Source organism: Paralichthys olivaceus, chromosome 2 (genome assembly GCF_024713975.1).
Source record: "Paralichthys olivaceus isolate ysfri-2021 chromosome 2, ASM2471397v2, whole genome shotgun sequence".
Classification (NCBI taxonomy): Eukaryota; Metazoa; Chordata; class Actinopteri; order Pleuronectiformes; family Paralichthyidae; genus Paralichthys; species Paralichthys olivaceus.
In genome coordinates this window covers 24,053,314-24,078,483 of record NC_091094.1, presented here as the reverse complement: position 1 = coordinate 24,078,483, position 25,170 = coordinate 24,053,314, and the positions used below count along the sequence as shown (strand labels likewise).

At 40.2% G+C, this 25,170-nt stretch overlaps 1 protein-coding gene across 1 annotated transcript in view; it reads left to right on the top strand.

The window, feature by feature from the left end:
- The window catches only part of cntn3b (contactin 3b), a 53,512-nt gene that overhangs the window by 5,735 nt on the left and 22,607 nt on the right, over positions 1–25,170 (top strand). The window contains exons 2-6 of the mRNA XM_020086340.2: positions 1,851–1,986; positions 4,640–4,775; positions 15,944–16,119; positions 19,895–19,993; positions 22,787–22,990. Coding sequence (XP_019941899.1) covers positions 1,932–1,986; positions 4,640–4,775; positions 15,944–16,119; positions 19,895–19,993; positions 22,787–22,990 — 670 coding nt within the window. The 5' untranslated portion in view covers positions 1,851–1,931. The remainder of the gene's footprint in view (positions 1–1,850; positions 1,987–4,639; positions 4,776–15,943; positions 16,120–19,894; positions 19,994–22,786; positions 22,991–25,170) is intronic.

Here is a 25,170-nt window from a genome sequence, read left to right as displayed (position 1 = left end):
GCATATGCATCAGTGATGGAGTTCCATATCCCTGCTAATAGCTCATCTGTAGACACTTTATTTGTAACCCGACCTCAGCTTAATCAACAGCTCTGTGCCTTCGAATAACTCCTATACATTCCTGCGTATGTAACAGGGTTGTTGTCACATTTTCAATATATAAATAAGTTGAAATATTTTTGGAATTATGCTAACATCCTCACCATCATACACAATTCCTCTATCCACAGTGTCTAGAGTATATAAAGATGGATGGCATGACAGCTCCCTAAAAGGGAGCCAAAGCATGTTGAGTGCCTCCTGGTAGCTTGCTACTGTATAGTTAATTAACCTTATCTTCACCATGTTAATGGATGGGACAGTGACCAAACTAAAATAACATTTCACGAAGATATTTTTGTCATTTTAGTTCACATTTCACACTGAATTATATAAATCCAAATTTGTCCATTATGCTTTGTTTGAATTTGTCATTTGATGTCATAAAATTTGTGAAAGTTCATGATTGACTTGTGATTGGCTGATACTGCGGATTCATCCTCCGATGGCCACTGCACAGACTCTGACTATCAGAATAGTTGGAGGAGGTGGAGACAGGTTGTCAAGCTTTATATACAGTCTTTGTGTCTAAGCTAAGATTTGGTTTATCAGATTTCATGGTAGTTTGACTTTTGAATTAAAAGGGACATCCTAAATATTTACTAATGATTACTGACTGACAGTCTTCTTAGTACCACATGTAGCTTATGTTGCAAGTTAATTCACCATCCAACTCCAGGCTCACCAGAGCCAGCAACACACTCAAAAAAATATAAAAACTTTGAAAATGTATACCATATCATATTCCTCTTGTCTTATACAGAAACTAACTATTCTTTACCCCCCTGCTTGGCCTTGAAAAGCCTCACAAAATGACATCAATTGTCCAAAGCCTAGTTAAACAAGCCCACTCCAAAAATGTCAAAGTTATGGCATTACTAAGATAAGTAGCTGCAATGTAATTATTCAAATTCAAAATGTGGCCGCCTACACCCTTTTTAATCACTGTACTGTAATGCCTTACACACAGTATTCTGCTGATGGCAGTAATGCTAATGACCCAGTCAGAGTCATTGTCACAGGTTTGACAAAGCTTGCAGCTGATTTCACAGGCTGAGTAGTTACTCTCCATGGCATGTAAACTTAATGTGTAAAAATTGTTGGATTGCCTCTTTGAAATGTAGAACTACCTCAGTGGAAATGGAAGTTGGCAGATGTCTGTTCTCTTATTGTGTATATTGTTCTCATTCAACACTAATAGCTGATATTGAAATGTTGCATTTTTATTGTTTAAGTGTGTGGCCTTCTTGTGGATCTAAGAGAATATGAAAGATGTATAGAAAATTAAAACAGTCAGTTTGCTTACATTCATCAGTCATCCACCAAACCCTTTGTCAAAGTATGAAGTGACATTTTGTGGAGTGGTGGTACACTCTCTGCCAGCTCCTATTAATAGTCAAAGAGGGACAGAGAAGTATCTTTTGAGGTCAATCATTTCCTTCCTCTCTTCTCTTTAAAGCTGCCGGTGGAGCTTGTTAGGCAAGATGAATAACACACAGTAAAATAAAACACCCATTTAGCAGCTGTTTCTTCTTCTGCGCCACCTGAACGTCACGCGCCTGCTTGTATCCTCAGGTTTTTGTCTGCTGCTGTTTTCGCCCCTTCACTTTTCCTCCTCTTGTAGTTACTACAAAATAATAAGAACCAATTATGTAACTTAGCAGTGCTATAATCATGTTTTCCTGTTGAATGCTTGTCGTATCTGGATCAAAATGTCATTTTAATCACATCCATAATTACTTTCCTTTCAGATTAAAATTCTTGAATTCAAGGGAGAGCAACCCATTCACAAGCAATTGGATGAGAGTCCTATTAGCCCTTGGCAACTAAAGATGATGTTACCATGGAAACAAATTGTTCTGCTATCAATCACTGGATGCCTTGCAGGTAAGATATTTAACAAACATTATATTTGAGTTTCACTGCACTTTAAGTCGAAACAGCATCTCTCCTAATAAATGTGTGCTTTCCAATGCATATTAATGTGTTATTCTACTGTAGAACACATCTACCTTAGAGTCTAACTAGCATGTCTCTGAGGTTAGAGGTCAGAAGTAGCATTGTCAATGAGCAGTGTTTATACACAGAGTTTTATCTATTAGTGAGGAAGAGACGTAATCAGAACAGCTGTAAATAATCTCAGAAAATCTTCCTGACCAAAAGGTTACACTGATTAAGTTGCAGTCATTACGTGTACAGCGATCCAGCGTGATGTCCTTCACCACTCCCTGGAGTCCTGCAGCACGTTTACAGTACACTGACAGGGACAACAGGGAGTCCAATCCCATTCCTGTTTATGACCGGTCCAGATCATTATCAGGTTCCTTGCAATGAATCCAGCCCTGCATTTTAGCACAATCTACTTTCCACCGTGCCTCACTCTGCCCTTGTGTGACCACCTGGGATTTGAGCAAGAGAAGCACTGACACTCCAGTGGAATGTCAACTCTTGTTCAAATGACATTGTAAATCCCAATGAATGTTATTCAAATTGGCTCATGGGTAATTCACGCCTGGCGCCGCGTGGGAGCGAGATCCAAGCAATCTTACCTTCCAAGCAGACAAGTGTTTTTAACAGGGCCTTGGTTGCTGCCTATAGGTGCTCATTGTTATTCACTTCAGCTGATAGCAATCATTATGACATCTGAAGTGACATCGTGTCTGACTCTATATTCTGGGACCTGCAGAAAAGTAAACTGACACCTCAGATGTTAGCTTACGTGACATTTTATTTAAATCCACATTAGGGAGAGGCTGTTAAACCAAAGTGCAAGGTGAATGAGTTTGAAGTGGTAGCAGCTGTGTGCCCATTTATTAATAGACCATTCTGCACCAGTCTTTTAAAATGTGACGGATGTTTCGTAAATTTAACCTTGGTTTGCTGTTGTTTAGGTCAAAGCAAATTTGACCCTGTCCCTAACCAAACACAAAGATTGCTAATCTTATTTCTCGACCCGTCAAAGTGAAGTGAAGGCTAATTTGTTGACATGTTTTTACTTCTTAAACCCACATGTAGAGCTGCTAGCCACATGCTGCAATCTGTTAGCAGTAGGATATTAATTAGGCCTACTCTGGCCGTCTGTTGACTCTGCTTTCATTTAGTACCAGATTGTGTTACGCATCCTTCCCTTTTAAGCTGCCGGCAGATGAGCACATCCTTATGGCATCAATTAACCGGTGCATGTGTAGTATGACATAGATGTTCTGGAAATAGAGCACTGTGCTCTATTTATCAAACCTGACACTGATAGGGAATCATTACTTGTGGAGGAAATATTTGAAAAGCGGTTTTCAGTTTTATCAGTAGTCAACTCAGCATAAGTGTTCAACTGTTAATATCTATCATTATGATCTTGACTCCAGCAAGTGATTATAATACTGACTACCACACTTGATGTGCGCTTTTTACATTAAAACTATTTGCTATGTTTTGCTATTGCTACATGTTAAGTTAACATTAACAGTTGTTTAGCCAGTCTAGAAGAACACTGTGAGTTTAGCATCAAATTTCATTCCTTTACGCTGTTTTCCTTTTTTCTTGCTTCTACTGAAGTTAGCATGCTTTGGGTTACGGATATGGCCATTTTAAAGGCAACCCCTATAAAACATAGCGCTGGTAGTAGCAGCTCCTCTTCAGAACTGAACCGTAACCGGTGTGAACAACTTACAACAGCAGCAGCACCTCATAGAAGCGCTTCCGTGATGCAACCGCAGCCAATGGGGTCTGGGCATTAGACGATGCCACCACTGTTGGCTACCAGGTTGGGATACAGAGAAACCCACGCTAAATGCTTAATATTTACACTGTGGCCCTTGAAAGTCTCAGATTTGAACCAGTTTGAATCAGTCAGTGACCTTCACTCGACAGAGATTCTTCAAGTCTAGTATCCGTTTTGTTTGTTGTTGTTTTGGTCACTGCAGTGTACTTCAGGGGACATTTCAATCCCCAGAAGTAGCTGCTGAGTGAGCGCTCCTAGCGTTGCTCTCCTGGGTAAAGTCATTCCACTACGTCAAGTCATTGGTGAAGATGTTTGCGACAGGTACAGGCAGCTGCACACCAGGACACAGGTGAGTCTGAATGAGACAGAAGCAGCTGCCCTGAGGAAGAGAGGAAAATTGCGTGGTCAGGCTCATAGTATCTTCTGCCCTCTGCTTAGAAGTGGTGAATTTACAGCTCATAGCAATTTAATATGGTATACTCTGTTTTTTTTATTTATCTAGTGTTAACGTTGCACATTTATGATCGATTATCAGCACGGTTAGCACACATTATCTCGGACGGATAACTTGTGTAAGCTTCATGGGAAATGTATTCCTTTGATTTTCTTTTGAAAAAGCCTCAACCCTCAGGGATAGGAGACAACATACTGTATATTGAAAAAGTAATATAGACTGTCAGAAAGTTCCACTATTTCAGCAAGATTAACTATTTGTCCTCACAGTATCTATGCTTTCGCCAAATCCATCCACTATTTTCTCTTAAGGTCAAAGAGACAATTTTTCTGGCTTGTACTGCAATAGATTTCCCCCCCTTTCCCTAGTCTGTACAGAGGATGTCATATTTCAAGGGCCAAGATGGAGGACTGAGCCAAGTGACCTCATTTTACCAATCAACTCCCCAGACCAGCAGGCCACCATCTCGTGTGAGGCAGAAGGGAGTCCTCCTCTGCAGTACAGGTAAATTACCACATTAATGTTACATTACTCACGTGCATAAGCTGAACTGTCTTTCTGCTACATTTTCCCATCACATGGTGAAAATCCATCGCTGCTTAATTGCTTTTGAATCTTGATTGCTGCTCCCAAAGAAATCAAAGAGTGTACCGATAACGTTGATTGCTATTGATTTGTTAAAGAACGCTTTTTTTGGGCATCAATTATGCACCATTCAACAAAAAGACCTACTTCAAAGAGCTACTGCTTAATTGAGCATCCATTTCTAAATGAAAAAAGCCTATCTATTTTCAGCTCCAGCTATGATGTAGGGTAAGAGTCAGCGAGCTGCTACTGTGGTTGATGAATATGCCAACACCTCCGATATGAGCGAGGTTAACTTTATTAATGATAAGATTTAAGCCACTGTTCGTATGAAGCTGATGATTTATAATATGGTGCACGGCTTAAGAAATCATTAGCTGGAGAAAAGGAGATTCCAGCAACTCATTTGCACCACAGATCCTTTGATATCTCCTCGGCAATTCCCTGGCGGTACAGGGAGCCTGCCTGAAAATGGCAGCTGGCTGTTTTTTTTTTTTTTGTGGTAGATTGTGTTTCGGAGCTTGGTCAGCACCATGTAGATGCACAGCAAGCAGGGTAGAGAGGCAATAACCTTGTGAGTGACATTCTGCTAAATGCTTACATTTCCCATAATGTGTCTGCACTGAAAACATGGTCCAGGCACAGCAGCGGGGGGTATCATTATACTTGTTGTGCAACCTGAGCTATCCCAGGATGGAGCCAAAACCATCACTTGTATTATTTCACCTGCAACTTAGAGCATTCTGACATTCACTTGTGTTGCTGAAGAGGTTTTCTCTTTCCGGCTCCTTTTGATGTTGAAGCAGTGGTGAGACATGGTGGTGTTGTCTGGAGGATCTGCTTTTTCTTGACCCCCGTCTCCGTCTGACGCAATCTTATAAGAGCAGCTATGCAGTGAATCTTGCTATTCGAGTATAACATGTCATCCTCATATTAAAACTACACTAATTCATATGTTACATAAATAATGGATCAATGGATCAAATAGACTGCTTTTGGTTTAATATCCAGTAACATGCACTAAAGTGCATTGGTTTAGTTTCACTGCTTTCAATCAACTGAGTGTCCGACAGCAGAGGGCAGTTGTTTCCAACGGACACAAAAAGACTCATAAATGGACAGCATTTCAAGTTACAAGTTTGATTTCATGTTGGACGAGAAGCACAGGTCAGCTCAACTATGCAATTCAATAAGAGCGATGTCATAGAGATTTAAATATTTTGCATTTAAATAAAATCAAGTAAAAGAGCTCAACACAAAAAATACTGTCAACATTAGATGATGCAATCGTAAAACCCAGTGACAAATATATACTGTATGTTATATACATATAAGTACATGTATTAATAACCTTTTTGCAGAGGTGAGTAATCATTTAGCTGCTAACATGTCAGTTTTATCTGTCAGAAATGGGTGGAGACCAAAGCAATGCTAAAAGCAGTATTGGTGCCTACAGTTGCTGGTATGCTAATGCTGGATGTGCAAATGTGAGGTAGTTACTCAAGGAATAGCACTTTCACCATATTGAACTCTATTAATTATTTAACTAATAATAATAGGGTTTGAATAGTTATCGTGTAAGATTTGAATGAAGATAAATCTATATTATGTCTTGAAGAGACCTCTGATTTCTAGTGACCCTTCTTTCTAGTGACCTTGTGTGGTTGCTTTCTTATTCTTAATGGGGTTTTTATTCTTAGTGCTTTACTAAAGTAGTTTTCGAGCACTCAGCTTTAAAACAGCATTCACTGGCTGCTGCATCTCACATTGGTGATGGTCATTTGGGTCAGTGGTGTTTTGGTATCAGTGCCATCAATTATGAATACAAAAATCTGAAACCAGGTTTAAAAGGAATAATTGATGTTTGAGTGAGCAATGTTCACCACTGCTGCTTGACATTGCTTTTAAAGACACTATATCTTTGTCCCTAATTTCACTTTGAGCACAGAGTTATTTTTTTAGCTTTATTTAGGCTGCATCAGTTTTTCTGACACTGATTGTCCTTGAATTGTTTCCCCTCAGGCAAGGAGAGGATTTTTTTTTTTGTCCTGGTGATAAAATAGAAAGCATAAATTCATGGCAATTCATTTCACTAACACTGTAATTAGAACCTCAAAATGTCCTGAGCAGACTGGAAAAAAATGCCTTTAGGAAGTGGTTATGCTGTGATTTTCCAGAGTCTGCAAACCATGCACGGGCCTACACCCTGCAACAGTGTTTGTTTAATTAGAAATGCCAAGCGAGAGGGTATTACATTCAGAGCTGCCCACTTAATTTCCGTAGTTACTGCTGCAATTAGGAAAAAAATCATTCATTTGGTTTTATATCCAAACAGAGAATTGGGCCACCCAGTATTTGTCAGAAAATATGATATTAACCCTCTAGAGGGAGGAGGCAAATAGGCTTTTCGCATTGAGCCTGGCAGTTCACTTAGAACTGTTTGTTTCAACTTTTCTCCATATCCGACATTCAAAAATTGCAATATTTTACGAGGTTAAAATTATATGTTACAAATGTACCTGCATCTATTATAACAGCAGTTTTCTTTATCTGAATCAGTGTGGCCCATGACAAACATCTCTGTGAAAATTCTGTACAGTGTAATGTTTCTTTATAGTGATATATACATACAATAAATGGATAGCAAAAATACAGAAAGAGCCTCAAAGATAAGGCTCATTATTCTATATTTTGTCAAATATGTGACCAAACTCAAGCTGAGCCTGTCGGTTCACATTTAACTGGGTGCTTCAGCTTCTAAGCTTTATTTCAATACGGTGTTGAAATCGTAACATCAATAAATCATAATATTGTGCAAAGTTTATGTTATTAACTATAATATAACCTGTGCACCAGTTTCTGGACCTGTGTCGGTGTGATCAAATTAAAACAATGTCATAGCCTGCTGCTGTTGAGTCTAGCACAATTTCACATAGGTTGTTTTTTAGACAACATGCTTAGCAGACCCACCCCTCTCTACACATATAGAAGCATCATGTGCTACACTACTAATAATACATAACAAAGATTTCACCTCTGTAGTCAGGGGAAGTCTGTGTCAAAAATCCCATTGAAAGTCTTTACAATGTGCATGGTATATTCAGTGTTATTTATTATTTGCAGTATATTATCAGGAAAAAAGGAAAGAGCTTAAAGAGGCTGATTATTTGTTTGTCACTATCAGCAAATATGACCAAAACTAATAAAGCAGCACTCCATCTCTAAATACCATCTGATTTCTTTCAGCCCAAAACCTATTGGTTCTTACTGAAGATGTAAATCTTTTCAATTTCCAAATATATAACTTCATTTGTAAAAGAGGGGCTCAGTAGTTTCCTGAAACATTGCAGTGGATGCAGTTTTTATCAGTTGTAACTCAAACATGATGAAATAGTGGATCTAATATACTTACTATTTTCTACTCTGGATTAATACACATTTGGTGAGCAAGTGGGTATTTGCAGCAGCAGGATGGCAATTTTGGGATCGATTTAGAACAAATGACAAAGGCCGTGTTAATGGAAATAAAGAAACATGTCAGCCAGTGCCACATTGTGTCCCACTGATGTGTTTTTAATAGTTTTTGACAACTATGGAGCTCAATGGCTCAGAGAAATAAGATATATCAGAGTTTCGCAACACAGAGCAGCGCCAACAATTCATCGTTCTGTTCAGTGAATTTATTGACAGTAACAAAAATTATACAGTTTCACAATCCTCATCCTTTAATTGGCATTAATCATTATGAGTAGCTGATTCAATGTCGGAACATCAATTAAAAGAGTCTGAGCTTCATAGAATTTACAGTGATCACACAAGGCAAATCTCATCAACCACTAAATGAAGAAAGCAAGGAAGCTTGAAAGTTCAAACTAAAAACTAAATGAAAAAAACCTTCTCACATAAATATATCTGTAATTAAGTGAAAATTACTGAGATTTAACAGTGATATGAAGGTGGAGAATATCTGTAATGTGTGTCTGACATGTTGACACCACTTCATGTCTTCATGCTCATAATAACCTCTTTGAGTTCAGGTTACTCGTTAGCTCAATACCGAATGATTTTGTTTTCAACACCCTGATGCTCCTCTTCACCTTCACATCGCCCACTTGGTGACACGGCAAATATACGCTCGGGAACCCTGACAGTTCTGCGGTTGACAAATAGTCCGGTGTAGCGCCAGAGCGTACTGCAGGGCTCAGAGCCCAGCTTTATGAATACACCTGTCACTGTGTTTACTATGAATCTGCTGTAACACAGGATCAAGGGCACTGCGGTGAGTGGAAAGGGGGAATAAAAAAATGACTCTGGTTGGTGTCTGTGATCATGTAACAGAAAGAAACAGCTGATCTTTATTTCACCAGTATCGTGGTTATGAGGCATATCCCTGAAATTATCATATTCAGGATATGATGTTTACATGGAATATTGAGAAATCTAGCTATTTATATCCTTGTATACACGATGAGTATAGTATTATTACAATGGTAATTAAAAAAATGAATAATAATGATAGTTATTATTATTGTAATGCCATGTGTTCGAGAGCCACCAACAATTTTTTTTCTACTCTGCTGGTTGTTGATGAATACACATCTACTTCCTCTCCTTTTGTTTGAATCAAAACATCATTTACACACTATAGATTGAAATTGTAATTGTGTCTGTTGACAAATGCTAGTGACTGTGCATCGTAGTGATGCGATCGTGGACTTGCAGTTGATCAGCGGGTCGGGTGGGATGGGTCGTAAAAATGAACAATTCTGATTAATAGTCATCGGATGGGTTGGGGTGGGTGAAATAGGCATCATACATGTGTAGAATACCAGTCAATGAAAACATAACGCCCAATTAGTTGAGACGTGCACAGTGCCGTTAAATGTCCAGTGCGCATTTGGCGTTTTAGTGGCGTATCTAACGGGGAGAGATTGAGATGTACTGGCTGTGTTAGCGTCGAGATAACCACACATTATTTTCTTACTTTTATCCTTCCCTTCAAAGTAAGTTTATCGTATGAAAAAAAAATGTAGCGGGAGATTTACCTCTCTCTGAGACTCGCACAGTCAGCCCTCGGCAAAAAGACACTACACTGTTGTGCGGTGTGCACTCTCCTTAAAGGGAAGGATAATGGAAGTCATCAGAGAGGCTCCATAATTATGCAAATACCTGTTACCATTTCAATTTTTCAAAAAAAACAAGTACTTTAAGAAAATGTGAATTTAATTAAAAACAGCCTTCTTAAGTGTAATATGTTACCATATTATTAAAAGTAGAGGTGGAGTGGAATCTTCATGCGGGTGCAAATTGGAGAAAATATTTCACTGAGTGGGTGAGGGGCAGATGAGTCGAGCAAACGTGCAGATTTCGGATGTCAACAGAGCCAAGTTGCACATGTGTAGTGTGTAGATACTGTACTGTATTTGTTAACAGGCCTATATTCACAGGGTTTTTAAAGGTGACACATACACACACAGACACACACCCATAGGCACACAGAAGCACTCACGCTGACACAGGGTAGTTTAGAGAATATTTATTGTGTCACATTGGGCTTTCAAGCTAAATGAACATCAATTTATTAAAAAGCAGGAGCAATAACCTACTAAACATAATTGTAGATGGTACCCTGGTCAGCAGTTGAATTTCCATTATCAGCTCTAAAGCTCTGCGGGTGCATGTGTGTAGTTTTGTGTGTGTGTGTGTGTGTGTGTGTGCGTGTGTGTGTGTGTGTAAGCAGTATGTAGTCTGTGTGGTCACTGCTGTCTCTGTGGGTGTCTGGCCTCAAGCAAAGCCAGGTGAGCCGCTGCTGCAGTACAATCCCCAGTCTATTTGATGAGGAGACCTCATGCAAAATTGATGTGGACCTCAAGGTCACGGGGAGTTCATTCAGAGCATGCTCAGATCAGCACGCGCCTGCAGCACACCACAGCAAATAGGGCTGTTCACCTGGACTCTGCATATCAGACTTACTGTGAGCTGCTCTTGGGCCTGATATGCTGTTATACCCAGTGTGTTTTAGTTTGGGCTGCGCTAACATTAAGACCCCTTGCTCTGCCTGATTCCCCAGTTTTACTGTAGTGGGCTTAGTTTGAGAAGGAATCATATGGGGGGGCAATAATACATCAGAATAAACAATTTTGTGTAAGAGGATTATATTTTTCATTTGTTATCATTGGGATTATTTTGTCACCTCCCAGATTTGTCTTGGGACCCCTCAGGGTGTCTTGACATGCTGGATGTGAACCCCCGGGTTATAGAGCAGGAAACAATGTACAGCACTATACCACAGCGGCTGGTGGTTGGTTATAAATAATTTACTGTATTGAGAAACATTCATATCATGTGTCTGACAAGATAGTATGCCTGGTAAGAATTATTATACCCTGTATACTGGACTCTAAGGTCTCCAAAAAGTGGTGTAAAATCAATAATCATTAATGAAGACTTATTGGTCCCATTTCCAGTAAAGTACATCTTGTTAATAGGTTATACATTGTAGCTAATGGCATTATTAGTGGTAATAAATAATTTGCTTGTAAGATCTACCCCCTCTGGAGAAAATCAAGTTTTCACCTCTATGAGTGTTAACACTTGCACCTTTTATGTAATAATAGATACACTTTGAGCGAAATAACAGTCAGTGACTCAGCGACATGGCTGAGTATTTCCACTGTAAGGGTATAGTCACACATACCCAAATGGAGAGCCTCCTGTTCACTTCCAGGCTGTGCAAGTGAGAGTGGGAAGTAAACATCCTGCATATCCGCAGTTTGGTTCAACTTTAGTGAAGTTAGACCAGCTTGCATTTGTATATGTGTGACTGTGCCCTAACACTCAGACAGCCAAGGTTTACTTGTGGGTAGGGATGTCGGGATTAACCGTTTTTACGATAACCTTGGTTTGATAACGAGCCACTTAAACGTTAGTTGAGAAGAGGGAACTGACTTAACGGCCTTATTTCCACCAACGTTGGACAAAGAACTTCATCAGAGGAGGTCACAGCGAGAGGAGAAATCCTTGTTTACTTTCAGTTTCTGACGAGGGGTGAGTGTGTCAGGAGCGGATGATCAACTGATCAACTGTTATTTTTCATACATTGCTCGACTATTTTAGAGGTCTTTTAAGCAATGGACACAATCTTCAGAGGCAAGTTGACAACTTATCTGAATAAAAGTTCTGTACTTCACCACAAAAATTAAGCATTACAGCAACAAAGCCAATTTTTACTTTGAAGACATCTTGCCAGGGAGTAAGTGATCCTATGAATGTAGTTGCCAGGACAGAGATCAGCGCCAGTGACTGCTGTAAATATCTTTGTCAGTCCGATGAAATAAAAATAACCTAATCATCAAAATGATCTGGTGGCGATATTGACCCGCAGTTGGACCAAGTTGTCGACAACTGCTGATGATCCGCAGACTGATGGAACACAACCCCGCCTCCACTGAATGCTAAAGAATCACTTCTTTATTAAAATGTGGTTAACACTTTATATTATTAGGGAACACATAACTAGTTGCTTATTAGCATGGATGTTAGAGGCATATTGGCTCTTTATTAGTCATTAAAAAGCACTTAATAATGCCTTATTCTTAATGACCTTATTCTGCAACTACTCTATTAACAGTTTTCCCTTAATAACCTCCTAATTACTGCTTATTGATGGTAAGTAAGGAAGTTGTTCTTTTTTTTAACCCTCACTGTAACGTAAGAAATTCTAAGAGTAGTTTTATTATTTTGTCCCCATCTGGACGATCAGATGGCGTCAATATGAATCATCAGGCTGTGCATTTTGCCTCTCATGACAATGTGACAGCAGTCTATTTGCTCCTGTTGATCTCTGTATACCTGCGGTGACAGCTTCCTCCGTGTCCTCTAATATCAGTCTCAAAGCAGCCAGAGAGTGGGTAGGTGGCTTTGCTGATTGTGTTGACGAGGCACAGACACCATTACACCCGTCCAGCTGTCTGCTCCGGGGGTGTGTGATCTCTCCGAGCTACCCACCTGCCTCACCTCAATCATGCTGGGCGGCTGCAAGTCTAACTAGCTTCTCATTCTCTCCCATTCGACCCCCACACTCTTTCACACACAATATTCCTTCTTTTTGCACAAGAGGAGATATTCAGTTGGAGATATGCAGAGACCTCATCAGGAAGCACTTGAGAGAGTTTTAATTGAAAATGTATCGAAACCAATATTTATAACCTCTATCCGACAAATACTTCCCCCAATGCGTGCATGCACAAACTGGCGGGTTTCCGCTACATATCGTGCACCCTGCTGCATGTCCTCCCTCCCCCACTGAACTGCGCTCGAATTACACTTTAACAATAAGCACCAACACTAATCATTGTTAGGAGACGTACAGGATTTGAAGTTTACTTTGTGTTTGTTTGATTTGCTCTAACGTTTAGGAGACGTATTTACACACATTGAAAGTCTGCTGCACACAAAACGAGACATAACGCGACATGCACAGCCGGGACATGAGAGGTAAAGTGATCCGATCCAGATTCATGATCCCACATCGTCGATTAATCACTAAATAAATAAACGTGATCGTCAGTTTGTGTGAAGTCCGACAGGGATGAAGAGACACACAAGCACAAGTGTGTCCAGCAGGTTTTTATAAAGAACAACTCTACGTGTGAGTGATTAGAAAAGAGCAGAGGAGCTGAGTCTCTTGTTGACAGACACTGAGTAGTGCGCCAAGTGATGCACCCCATTGTGGGGGTTGTAAAATAATCGTTCATTAATCGTAATCAAGGTATTGATTTGAAGTCATATTGGTCAGCCCTAGTTTGTCTTGACAAGTATAGAGCGTCCAACGTAATATGATGGCTTGAAGAGTGACAAAATCAGTCAGATTAAGAGAGTGGCACAGAGCAGAATGTTACATGAATAATGGAGGATACAAGATGAAACACAGCTTTGTCTTTTCTAGCCTGTTAGGCAGGAAACCAGGGAGAGCCATGACTGGCTTTAAGACTGCATGAAGCATCATTCTAACTGCCTATTACCTGGGAGTGGAAATAAAAAACAAAATGATATTGATTTTTTTCCCCCCCTACTTATCATTGGCATTGTCATTTCACGGTCTTATCGCTGCGGCAGACTTAAACATAACGAAACAATAACGCTTTGTTTTTCAGATTCTATAAGGAAAAGTAATTTTTCATCTGCGTTAATGTTGTGAGATAAAGTTCTGCTACCCTGCCTGCTCCCGTAGGTATCACTCATTTTGCATCTCCTTCAAGTGCTGTGTACTGCCATCAGCCTGACACACTCCAGATTTCAGAGAATGAGATATAAAGTGTTTTCATTGTGTAGCGTGAACATTGTTCAGTGTTTCTGTTGGTATCCATGATTAATAGCTGTCACTTCCTGAACTCAGCTTGCATGACCGACTATCTTGTGACCTTTTCCTTGCGGGAAATGGTCTGTAGACAATGCAATATGAAGGTGTCAAAGCAATAATTCAGAAACGCAAATGCACAAGGCATAAACTAATTAGAAATCACTCACAGAGAGCATAACTCTGCCAAGGACCCACAATCCTTTATGTTTGCAATGGTAATAACACAAAAGGTTAAGACATTTTTAATCTGTACTGAGGATTCAAATTCATATCAGACTGCACATACAGTCAGTGTATGGATTGTTGAACAAATAGAAACAAGACTATGAATCTACACCAGCACAGTACAGTGGTACTTTGAGCTAAGATGCTAACATTTAGCAGATACAGTGTTGACTGTGTTCACCATCTTAGTTTTGTGCATTTAGTGTTCCTGAAAAGTGACTCAAGAACTGTACATACACATATATATAATCATATAAATATAAAGTATTGTACAGTCAATAAAATTAACAAATAGAATATCAAATTAGTACAAATAGCTCCACTGTAGACGCCTACAACATCAAAATACAGCTTAAATATTTTTGCATCTGTAATAATAGCCCAAAGAAAGTACAATATTTAACTAGAAGGGCACTCGGGGAAAGCTTACAGCCACCAAGCCACTTTATCACTGTGTAAACACAACACAAACTGCCTACATTAAACACAGTTAGATAGAAGAATATCAATATGAAGAATTTCAAAACAAAAATGTACTCCCTTTGTTACTGTACAGTAACTGAACACAGATGGCCCTGCCAAAATGCTTATTTTGATTCAGAAAACCCACATCATCATCCGGATCTGCACCAAAAGTCTACACTCTAAATACGCCTGATATTTTTTATAAAGATCTCTGCATTGTTTTTGAGAAATTCACAAAGATGCTGAGAAATCCTTGATCCGCCCCCTTAATCAAATCCAAAGGTTGTATTACTTCTACCATGGCTCATACCTTTCTGGGTGGAGGTAATAATGGTCACTTATACTGATTGACACAAATCTTTACTGCACTTTAAGTACATTTTCTCCAACAATTCTTAGTAACACTTGTGTTGTTAATTGTTGTGTTACTGTTTTTTCTTGAGTAAAAGATCTCATTATGTTTCCAGCTCAATGTTAGCATGAAGCCTAATTTCCTGTATTCTTATCTGCACATAAACACTTGCTCCTTAGTTATTGGTCTAAATTTCCTCCAAATGAAATTGAAATCTCTCAGCACGTTTTGTTGAGATGTATCCTTCTACCATTTCCTCCAAACTGCAACAGAATCTCTTAATGTGTTTGTTCAGATATGGCAAGATTACAAAAAAGAAATAACTCTTTCTCCTATGCTCAAATTATAAAATATGAGATGAGATAAAAATCCATTTCACCATGCAAGTAGGAGAAAATCAATGTTCACCACAGTGGATTAGCTCAAATTTTGGAATTTTGCCAAAATTAATGGCAAAAAAAAATACTGAAATGCAATCAAACTGATGATAACTGGGAGCTGTTTAATATTTTGTGTCTTCCTAACTTGTCTCTGTTAATAATACTCACCTTTTGCTCACCATTAGGTACCTTTTATTTTCTCAGCAGGATCCGGGCAGCGCAATCAAATTGATCTCTGTAAAAAAAACACTGGGAAGGAGGGGGTGGGGGGATTCAGCTACTGATTGTGTTTGCGTTTTTCCAGATGGTCACTAAACGGAACACTCATTGATCTGGGGAATGACTACCGGCGTCACATGTCTGGGGGCAGCCTGATCATTAGCAAACTGGACAAGGACCAAGACACCGGGCTGTACCAGTGCACGGCCTTCAACACATGGGGCTCCATCCTCAGCCGCAGAGCCAGCCTCCAATTTGCATGTAAGTGATCCTACAATTGCTAACAGCTTTCTGGCACTGCTCTGACACAGTTATGACATTCTGGCATCTCTTTGTATGTGTTGTGTCTCGGTCTGACGTGCGTGTGGACCAAACCTTTTTTTTCTTTTTCATATGTATATTTATTCCTCATTTAAATTGCCTGGGAATAGATTTCCAAGAGGGGAAATGGTAATCGAATGAAATGTCAGATGCAACATACACATTGGGTGAGACAGCTTCTGACTGCCTCACAACTCCATTGATTCTCATTAGTGGTTCCAACTCTGACAGCAACTACGCTGGGTTTCAATTGACTCATATTTTGCCCAGCCCCTGTGATCCAGACTTTAAAGCACAAGAACACAAATAATGATTATGAGGTGTTTGTATCTTTTTAATCACCAGCCACCTCTTATTGTATAATATATACAGCAGATTGTTAGCAGATCAGACAGTGACAGGCTGTCATGCAGCAGCCAGCTGCATAAGAAAACAAATGGCAGAGTAATGCTGTGGGGTGGGGTCCTGCCTTCCACACAGGCACTGTAGGGCCACCTTTCCTCTCTTGATCAAGCCCGCTGACTATTGATCATGTCCCAAGGATTGAGAGCCTTTCACTTCCTCTCAGGAGATTAGTTGCCATTATCCTCATAGCTCAACAATGAATCTCACTTGTGGGGACCGGGTGGAGAGCAGAGCTGCTTGACATTTATTGTCTTGCCTACTGCACGGTGAGGAAGGTCCAGGAGATCAGCAGGGCTGATACTCTGTTTGTATTTGTAATGAGGCCACTGCCCCAAGATAGGTATAGCGTGCCTTCTTTGCTGCTTAGCCTCCAGAATTCAGCTGCACCCACTATAAGCCAATGTGTCCTCACACAGTTCATATGCGAACCAAAATAATGTGGAAATTAAATTAGAATTTGCAGCAACACGCACTTGTCGAGGACTGTACTAGGAACACCTATACACTTATTCATGCCTTTGTCCAATCATGTGGCAGCAGTGAAATGCACACAGGCAAGTAGATACAGGTCAGGAGCTTCAGTTAATGTTCATCAGGAAAAAACATGATCTCAGTGACTGTGAAAATGGTGGAGCTGGTGTGGGAGTTTTTGAAACTACGGATCTCCTGGGACTTCACACGCAACAGTCTCTAGAGGTTAATCAGAATGGTGCCACAAAAATGACAGAAAGGTCTTGTTGATGATTGAGGTCAGAGGAGAACAGACTATAGGAGCTGAAAGAAAGGCTGTGGTAACTCAGATAACACTGCTTTTTACAACTGTGGTGAGCAGGGACTTTTGGGGCTCCAGGCAAAAGGGACCTGCGGGGCCCTACACAATTGTCATTGCCGTGGACATAATTAGCTATTCTCTGCAATTGCCTACTCTGCCTACCCAGTTGCAACACCCATAGTGGCGAGCAGAAAAGCTTCTCACATGTTCAAACTTGAGGTGGATGGTCTACAACAGCAGAGGACCACATCAGTTTCAACTCCAGACATATGGGAACAGCAATCTGAGGGTGCTGTGGACACAGATTCACAAATACCGGACGACGAAACGTAAAAAAATGAAGCCTGGTCTGATGACTCTCAACAGCATGAATCAATGGAACTAACCTGCCTTGTGTCAACAGCTCAGATTACTGGTGGTTGTGTCATGGTTTGGGGAATAGTTTGTTGGCTTGCAGGTTTCGGGTGATCCCACTAAAAGAGGGGCGATTGACTTCTTGCCCATTGCCAGTAGTGGAGTTTGTCATTTTCTGTGCTGCATCTTGCATGATATGAAGAAAAATTGCTGTTGCAGGTTGTCCCCAAGCTTTAAAACACAATAAGAACACAAACAGTCGTGGCTATTTCGAAACAGTGCCTATTGCAGAATCATTTGACCCAGAGTAAAAGTTGATTCTGTCCATTGTCATTGCTACATGCTACATCACTGACATAATCAAGGAACATGTCATTATATGTTTGATATGGTTATAACCATTATACCATGCAACCATCACCAGTTGGATCCCTGTTGGACTCTGAAGTCACGTCATCATGTTCCCCATTCCGAGATTAGGTGATTACAGTTTAATGTTATTTATTTATAGTTTTTTTTTTCTTACTCGTGTCAAGAGTTAAGGGCAAAGGGTGTTGCAGCTTTTTAAGCCCTATCATGCTAATTGTGATTTGTGAATATGGGCTATACAAATGAAATCTGATTGATTGATTGATTGATTGATTGATTGATTGAAAATAGCAACATTGAGAAGGATTTGTCGTTATCTCTGAAGCAGGTAAACATAGCTTTAATCTGGAACTCTGCATGCAATATATAACAGGAAATGTCTCTGTGGTGGCGCCACTGCCCAGACCAATCATCTTCGAGCTGTAATGGTCACTCTCTGTAATCTCCGGCCGCCTATTCTTATATGGCAGAGACTGACTCTGCCTACAAAGGAATCACTGCAGCTACAGTGAGTTTGGCCTCTAGCTCTCAGAGTTACAGTGTGTGGTCAGTTCACTCCAGTGAAGCCCATTATTCTTCTGCACAGAAGCCGGAGAAACAGAAGTGTATCCCCTCCAGCACTGAGCCCAGATACAGCTCTAACCTTCTCTGTGCCTTTTTCTCTGTGATCTGGGCAAAGAGAGTCATCCTGTCCTCGTTTACTAAGTAATTATTAGTAGCTCCCTGTTTCACCTCCCACTGTTTCCAAAACCACTGCTGTTATAATTATCAACTGCTGTTACGCTGGGTTTTTTCAATCAGCCATGTGTGTGAAACTCGTGTCTTTAAGAGATGGACTCTGTATTTACTAAAGCAGACTGGAGAGATCAGAAGGACATCGCCTCTGTCTGTATTTCAAGTCAGCCATCTCTTCCTGTGGCCTCCTTGGTGTCCTGCCGTGACTTGGCTCTGTTTGATTCCACTGCGGTCATCAGAGAGCTGCTCATTAATCTTACCAGCGCTCTGTCCCACTTCTCTCCATAATCTTCCTCCTCCTAATTTCCCTTATCGGTCACACTGACTTTCTTTTGTTTGTGTTTGGAAGGCTTACTCTAGGCTGTTAGCCAGAGGGTGCAGACAGAGTACAGAGCGGACTGCAGCAGCTTCCCTCCATCAGTCATGAAGCCTGGGATGGTTTATCATCCCAGGTTCAGTTTTTTTTTCTGCCAGCAACTGTTCATTCATTTGCAGGGGGATAGATTGTGCTGAGAGTATTGATGGGGAAGCTAATGTTTTTAAGTGCAAGATTACACCACATTTAATAATGATGTTACTTATTGCTGCTGGCACTGAAAACTGTCATTTGTCATGCACACTCCCCCGTGTTTGTTCAGTCCGTGCTCAGCGTTCCCCCCCACACACTCATTTTATCCAATTTTTGCCTAATCTCTTCCTTGTGTTAAGTCTTGTGTAGCGGGGAAACGTCACCAAGTCGGGTCCATCTATTTTATCACCCCCCCCAAGTGCCTTTGAAAGTGTCAGAGGCTATCAGGAGGTGTTCCAGGACAATCAATGGTGCCCTATCAAGTTCCCAGTGCTCAAAATATAACATCAAAAACATGTCTGGGTGGAAGGAGTTTGGGGAAACATTTGTCCCCCATTTAGAGATAGATAGAGATAGACATATTATACCCTTTTCTAAGACAGCCTTGGCAAAATACACTATATAAAAATATATATGTTATGAAGGTCTGATATTCAGTTCTATGCTGTTTGGTTTAACTTTTTGTTTCAGCTTGTTTTCAAATTCTACTCTCATCTTACTTGACTCATCAGATCTTGATAACTTCAAAACCCAAACTGTAAGGAGTGCTGTAAACGTCCGTGAGGGCCAGGGAGTGGTACTGCTATGTGGACCGCCGGCACATTCTGGAGGTAAGTTTACCAAACAACACTTCTTATTGCCTCTTATTTCGACCTGACTCAGAGGAATTACCTCTACCCATTCCACATAGCAACCTTTGATAAGGGATTACTCCTTTATCCAGAAAGTTAATCTGTTTTTACAACCATTTATGTGAGCAGATGCTCCTAATAATTCTCGCCTTATGTTGTTTGTACAGAATGTTACTACATCCTCAATTAGGTTTTCATATCTTGAATGCTTTTCTGATGAAGGCAATGTGTCTGTCAAATTGGTCTTATAGGAATAGATTGATATTTTGGGAAATATGCTTATTTGCTTTCTTGCTGAGATTTACATGAGGAGATCGATACCTCTTTTTCAGCTGTCCGTTAAATATGAAGCTACTCTACTACTTACTAATGACTAATTATCAGCAGGTAAACAGAGCTTAGAATAAAGTGTGGCAACAGGGTGAGAAACCACGTGCTCTCTGGAAAGATGCTTTCTAAGAAGCGCAACTCATTCTTGAGTCTTTCAGCTTTGTTGTGCATCATATGTCATGAGAGGGGGGTGGGACGAGAAATTAGACGTCTCAGAAATGTTGGCCATCTTCAGAGTCCTGCGCAGTTGAAGCATAGTTACTATTCTATTCCCGAAACCCAGCTTCTTTTCCCTCATTGCGTCTGACTGGAAGCAATTGCACAGCGAGAAAGAAAAAGAGGGTTTTGCTAGTGGTCAGTTGGTATTCTCAAACATTTTGATGTCTCTCTGCAAAATAGCCAAACCAAATTACTCACGTCCTCCAAGCCACCTGCGTGTCCATGTGGCAACGCTTCTTTCTGGGACGTTTTGGCACGTGGACAAGAACATATGGTCAAGGCAGTGTGTTTCTTCCTCGTTAGCATTGTTAGCAAACAAACTTCGACTTCCCCATCTTTGACACAAACATTGGCCTGGAGCTGACAGTAACGCACTATGTGAGCAGTCAGGAAGTGTCAGGCAATCTGACCATGTAGTGTGAGCACATAAATAGTGAGCTCTGGCTTCACATCTCAGACGATTCATTTTTACATTTAACTACACCACTTTTAAAGTATAACAGTGTTTGCCTGGATTAAATCTCTGATTAATATTGTATATATCATAGCATGTTTTATAGGAAACAAGATGTACAAAGGAACAAGTCTTACAGGGGGTTACATACTGTGCTCTAATAGGCTGATCGTGAAGGCTGATCCCCAGCTACTGATAGTCGCCTTATAATTATGTAATTCACACATTTCAAAAAATGCTTCAGTTATTTAATTGCAAAGAAAAATATAAGTGAGAGTCTACGAGCCTGCTCAGCCCCACTACCGTGCAGAAAACTAAGAACATATGGACAATGGCTGCTGCCTCACTTGTCACCCCTCTTGGTACAGTAGCTTGAACGACCAATTTCCTTCACAAGAGAGGCGTTTTTGAACAGTGCAGTGTACAGCTGGTCTATGGGATAATGGGTCAGAGAACTCTGTGTGAAATGCAGTTTGACAGCTTTCTTCTCTGACATAGGCTTATACGCGGTTGGTTGCTGTAACTGTGGCACTATTGTGTTTTCTCACATTTTCTCAAGTGAATGAAGGTAAAGCAGTGTGAGCCTGCTCTCCCATTCTTCTTTTCCTCACCCAGTTGCTCGATGTCTCTCCCTTTTTTTTCTTCCCTTTCCTCCCCCTCTTTTTCTTTGTCCCTCTTGAATTTTGAAAATATAGATGTGCTACACAACCTTGAACTCAACTGAGTGGATTTTTTTCACCTCCACTACCACATTCATGGTCATATCTCTCAGCTATGACTGATTAAATATAATATTGTCACAGTAAATTGTTCTTGTGTGACTTTTGTTCCCCAACAAAGACATTTATTTACTCAAAGGGCCTTTTTGTGCCATGTTAGTCCCTTTTTGTGTTTCATAAAAGCCATTCATTTACAATTACTTGGCAAAATTCTATCACTTCACATTACAGTTCAGATGGAGGTTATGCTGAGTCTGAACTATGTAGCTCCTGCTTGCCTAATCAGAATGAGCTTTGTATCTGCGTCGCTGCACCGAGCTTGGACGCTTGATCCCAGCCGAGGCCGAGAGGCTTGCTCCCTTGGGGGGCATCGGATAAGCTTGACAGTTACTGCATACACCTTTTGACTCCGAGCCCCTCACCACCAAAGTGGAAGATTATACGGCGCATCTCCTCAGTCTTGCAAGTCTGTGAAGCGTGCACTTCTCAAAATGACATGGTAATTCATCATGGCAGGTCTCTCCTTTCATATGGTAGACCTGCTACTTGCAAAAGGGCATGACAATATATTCCTACTTCCGTACATCAATCTGTCTATCCCTTCCTCCACTCGTGCCTCCCATGAACTAAGTCACACAGGGACCCGGGAAAAAGGAGGCCATGTGTCAGGGGAGGGCCACCGACGCACTGTAATCCATTTTGTTTCGCTCCCTTTCCTTAAGTCTCCCTTTTCTTCTGCACTGATAACTATTACATTTGCCATGTCTTGGTATCACTTCCCAAGGAAACTAAGATAAGTGAAGGAAAATGGCATGCTAACATTTTTTAGGCCACACATAAGTCGGTTTCTTTTTGGTTCAGGTGTCCGAGCCACAGAGATGACACAGAGAAAGCCAAGTATGTGCTGAATTGTCTGTTGGGTTTCTCTCTATAACACTGAAAAGTCTTGACCTTATGGTTAATTCAAGTCTGAAATGAATGATTCAGTCAGTGAACGAGTAGTGATGGTAGATCAGTACTTCAATAAAATTGTTCTGTGATTCTTTCCAGAGCTGGCATTTGCATGGATCTTCAATGAATACCCGTTCTTTGTCCAACAAGACAGTCGTCGGTTCATCTCTCAGGAGACTGGGAGTCTGTACATCACTAAGGTGGAGCCCTCAGATGTTGGGAACTACACCTGTGTGGTGAACAACACTGTCACAAGGGAGAAGGTGCTCAGCTCTCCAACACCCCTAGTCCTCAGAAGCGATGGTAAATGCCACAGGGAATCTTTACTCTGTTACCCACTGGTTAATCCTACTATCCACTAATGCTTTGGCTTTGTTTGTAGAGTCAAGCAGTAATCTATGCTGTGTTTTAGCTTAATATCATTCACCATTACTCTTTTTAAGAAATTAATAATGAGATATCGGAAATAATCCATATTTATAAAGTCCCACATAGTCAGTGGGTGAGAATAAGCATCAGTTCATCTTGGTTAAATATCAGCTAAATATAGTTGAAAAAGTAGGTTTTCTGTCAGACCTCCATGTTATGCATTATTATACAGGAGTACTATCATAATTGCATTTTGTCTGACTTATATTGCTATGTGGATTTCAATTGCGATTGCCAAACTATAAATGAAACAGTTTTTGGTTATTATATAATATGTTATTATACCAAGAATAATCACAATATTGTTTTTCCAAGAATAGAATCAGATGAAGTAGTCTCTTGTATAACTTACTTTGTCAAATATAGAAGAACTTAAGATCACATTGTCTGAACCACTACATGAGTTGTATACTAACATTCAGATATGACTGTTACACTCATTGATAAAAGATACATAGTTGGTCAGTTAATAAAAAAGTCATATCAGACTATGTTTATCCACAACTAATCTCACTGTTGACAGCGCTGTGATGAAGTTGCTGCTAACGTTAATGTCAGCTTCACTGACCCTCTTCAGACCTGGGTCGTACACCCCTCCTGTGTGATCCTGTCACAAGTGGTCAATACTAAGTACAGGTGTCCAGATATCCGGTCACTGGGACGCATGTGGCCACATATTAAGGACCGTCTTCTCAGCTGATGTCATAATCAATCGCCTCTCAGTGACCATAGGTTGATTTGTTTGTGGCCACGATATAAACACTGACCACCACATAATGATTGTTGACTGTGCACAATTCGTTGATTCATTCAGCCCCTTCTTACTCTTCTCACTCTCTTTCTCTGTCTGTCCTATTTGCACCATCACACACACACGTACTAGTATCTTAGTGATGACACTCATTGGCATAATGCATTCCTCGTACCTTAACCTTAACCACCCAAACTAAATGCATACTCTAATCTTTATCCTAACCTAAACCTAATTTTAACCCTAACCTCTAAAAACAAGTCTTAACTCTTGAAGTAGTGAGGACTGGTCAAACTGTCCTCACTTTCCAAAAATCTCTTCATTCTAAAGGGTCTATGCTTAAAATGGTCCTCACAAAGTTATAAGTACAGAAAAAAAAACACACACACACACACAAACAATTTGGCTTTGCAGAGTGGTGTTACCTCTTCCGTTGAATAATTTTTGGCCAAGCAAAGACACAAGCATTCAGCAAGCATTTTGACTGGACAAGTCAGTCAAATCAGTTTTTCTGTTTTTTTGGTCATCTCAAAGAATTAATACTAATTACGGAGTTTTCTGCATCAATAAAGTTGCTGCTCTAATCTGAAAATTGCTCTCTCTTCAAAATCAACCTCATATCAAAATAATTACTATTTATCACAGTTCTTTGAGCAGAGTTTCACTGATTATATTTCAACATGATGGTAAAGTCTGTCTCACATCTTTGAAATTCTGTTCAAGAAAAAGATTGAATATCAACCTTTTAAACCAACTCTTTCTTTTTATTAACTTTACCCTCAGAAACGTGTGATTTAACATTTACGGAAACGTGTCACATCATATTCTTCTGAGCACCTTTGGGGTAACCAGGTTGTGAATAATCCTCTTAGTCTGTCTTCCTGCTAAGAAGCATAAAATGTAAAAATGTCACCGCTTTCATGAGCGAAGTGAGTTTGAATATGTGATGTATCAGTCGATCAGAAACAAGATGTCCTACCTAAGCATTAAGATGATAGATTTTGTTTAAGGAGATGCAATTTCATATTCTGCATGTTTTGCACACTCACTGTGTGAGATGCTCAAACTAATCACAGCTTTTCAAAGTCTTTAGTGACTTTAAATCTGAAAACATGCACAGGACCCCAGGTCAGCTCTTCCTGCTAGACTGTGGGTTGGTAATTGGTAATAGTAAAGGGCATATTACTACATCTTACAACGTCTTTGACCCCTTCTATTGACGTGAATATAAATAAAGTCATAAATGAAGTCACATCGCCACAGGTGATAAATCTCTGCTCAGTAAGACCTTACCCTGACGTGT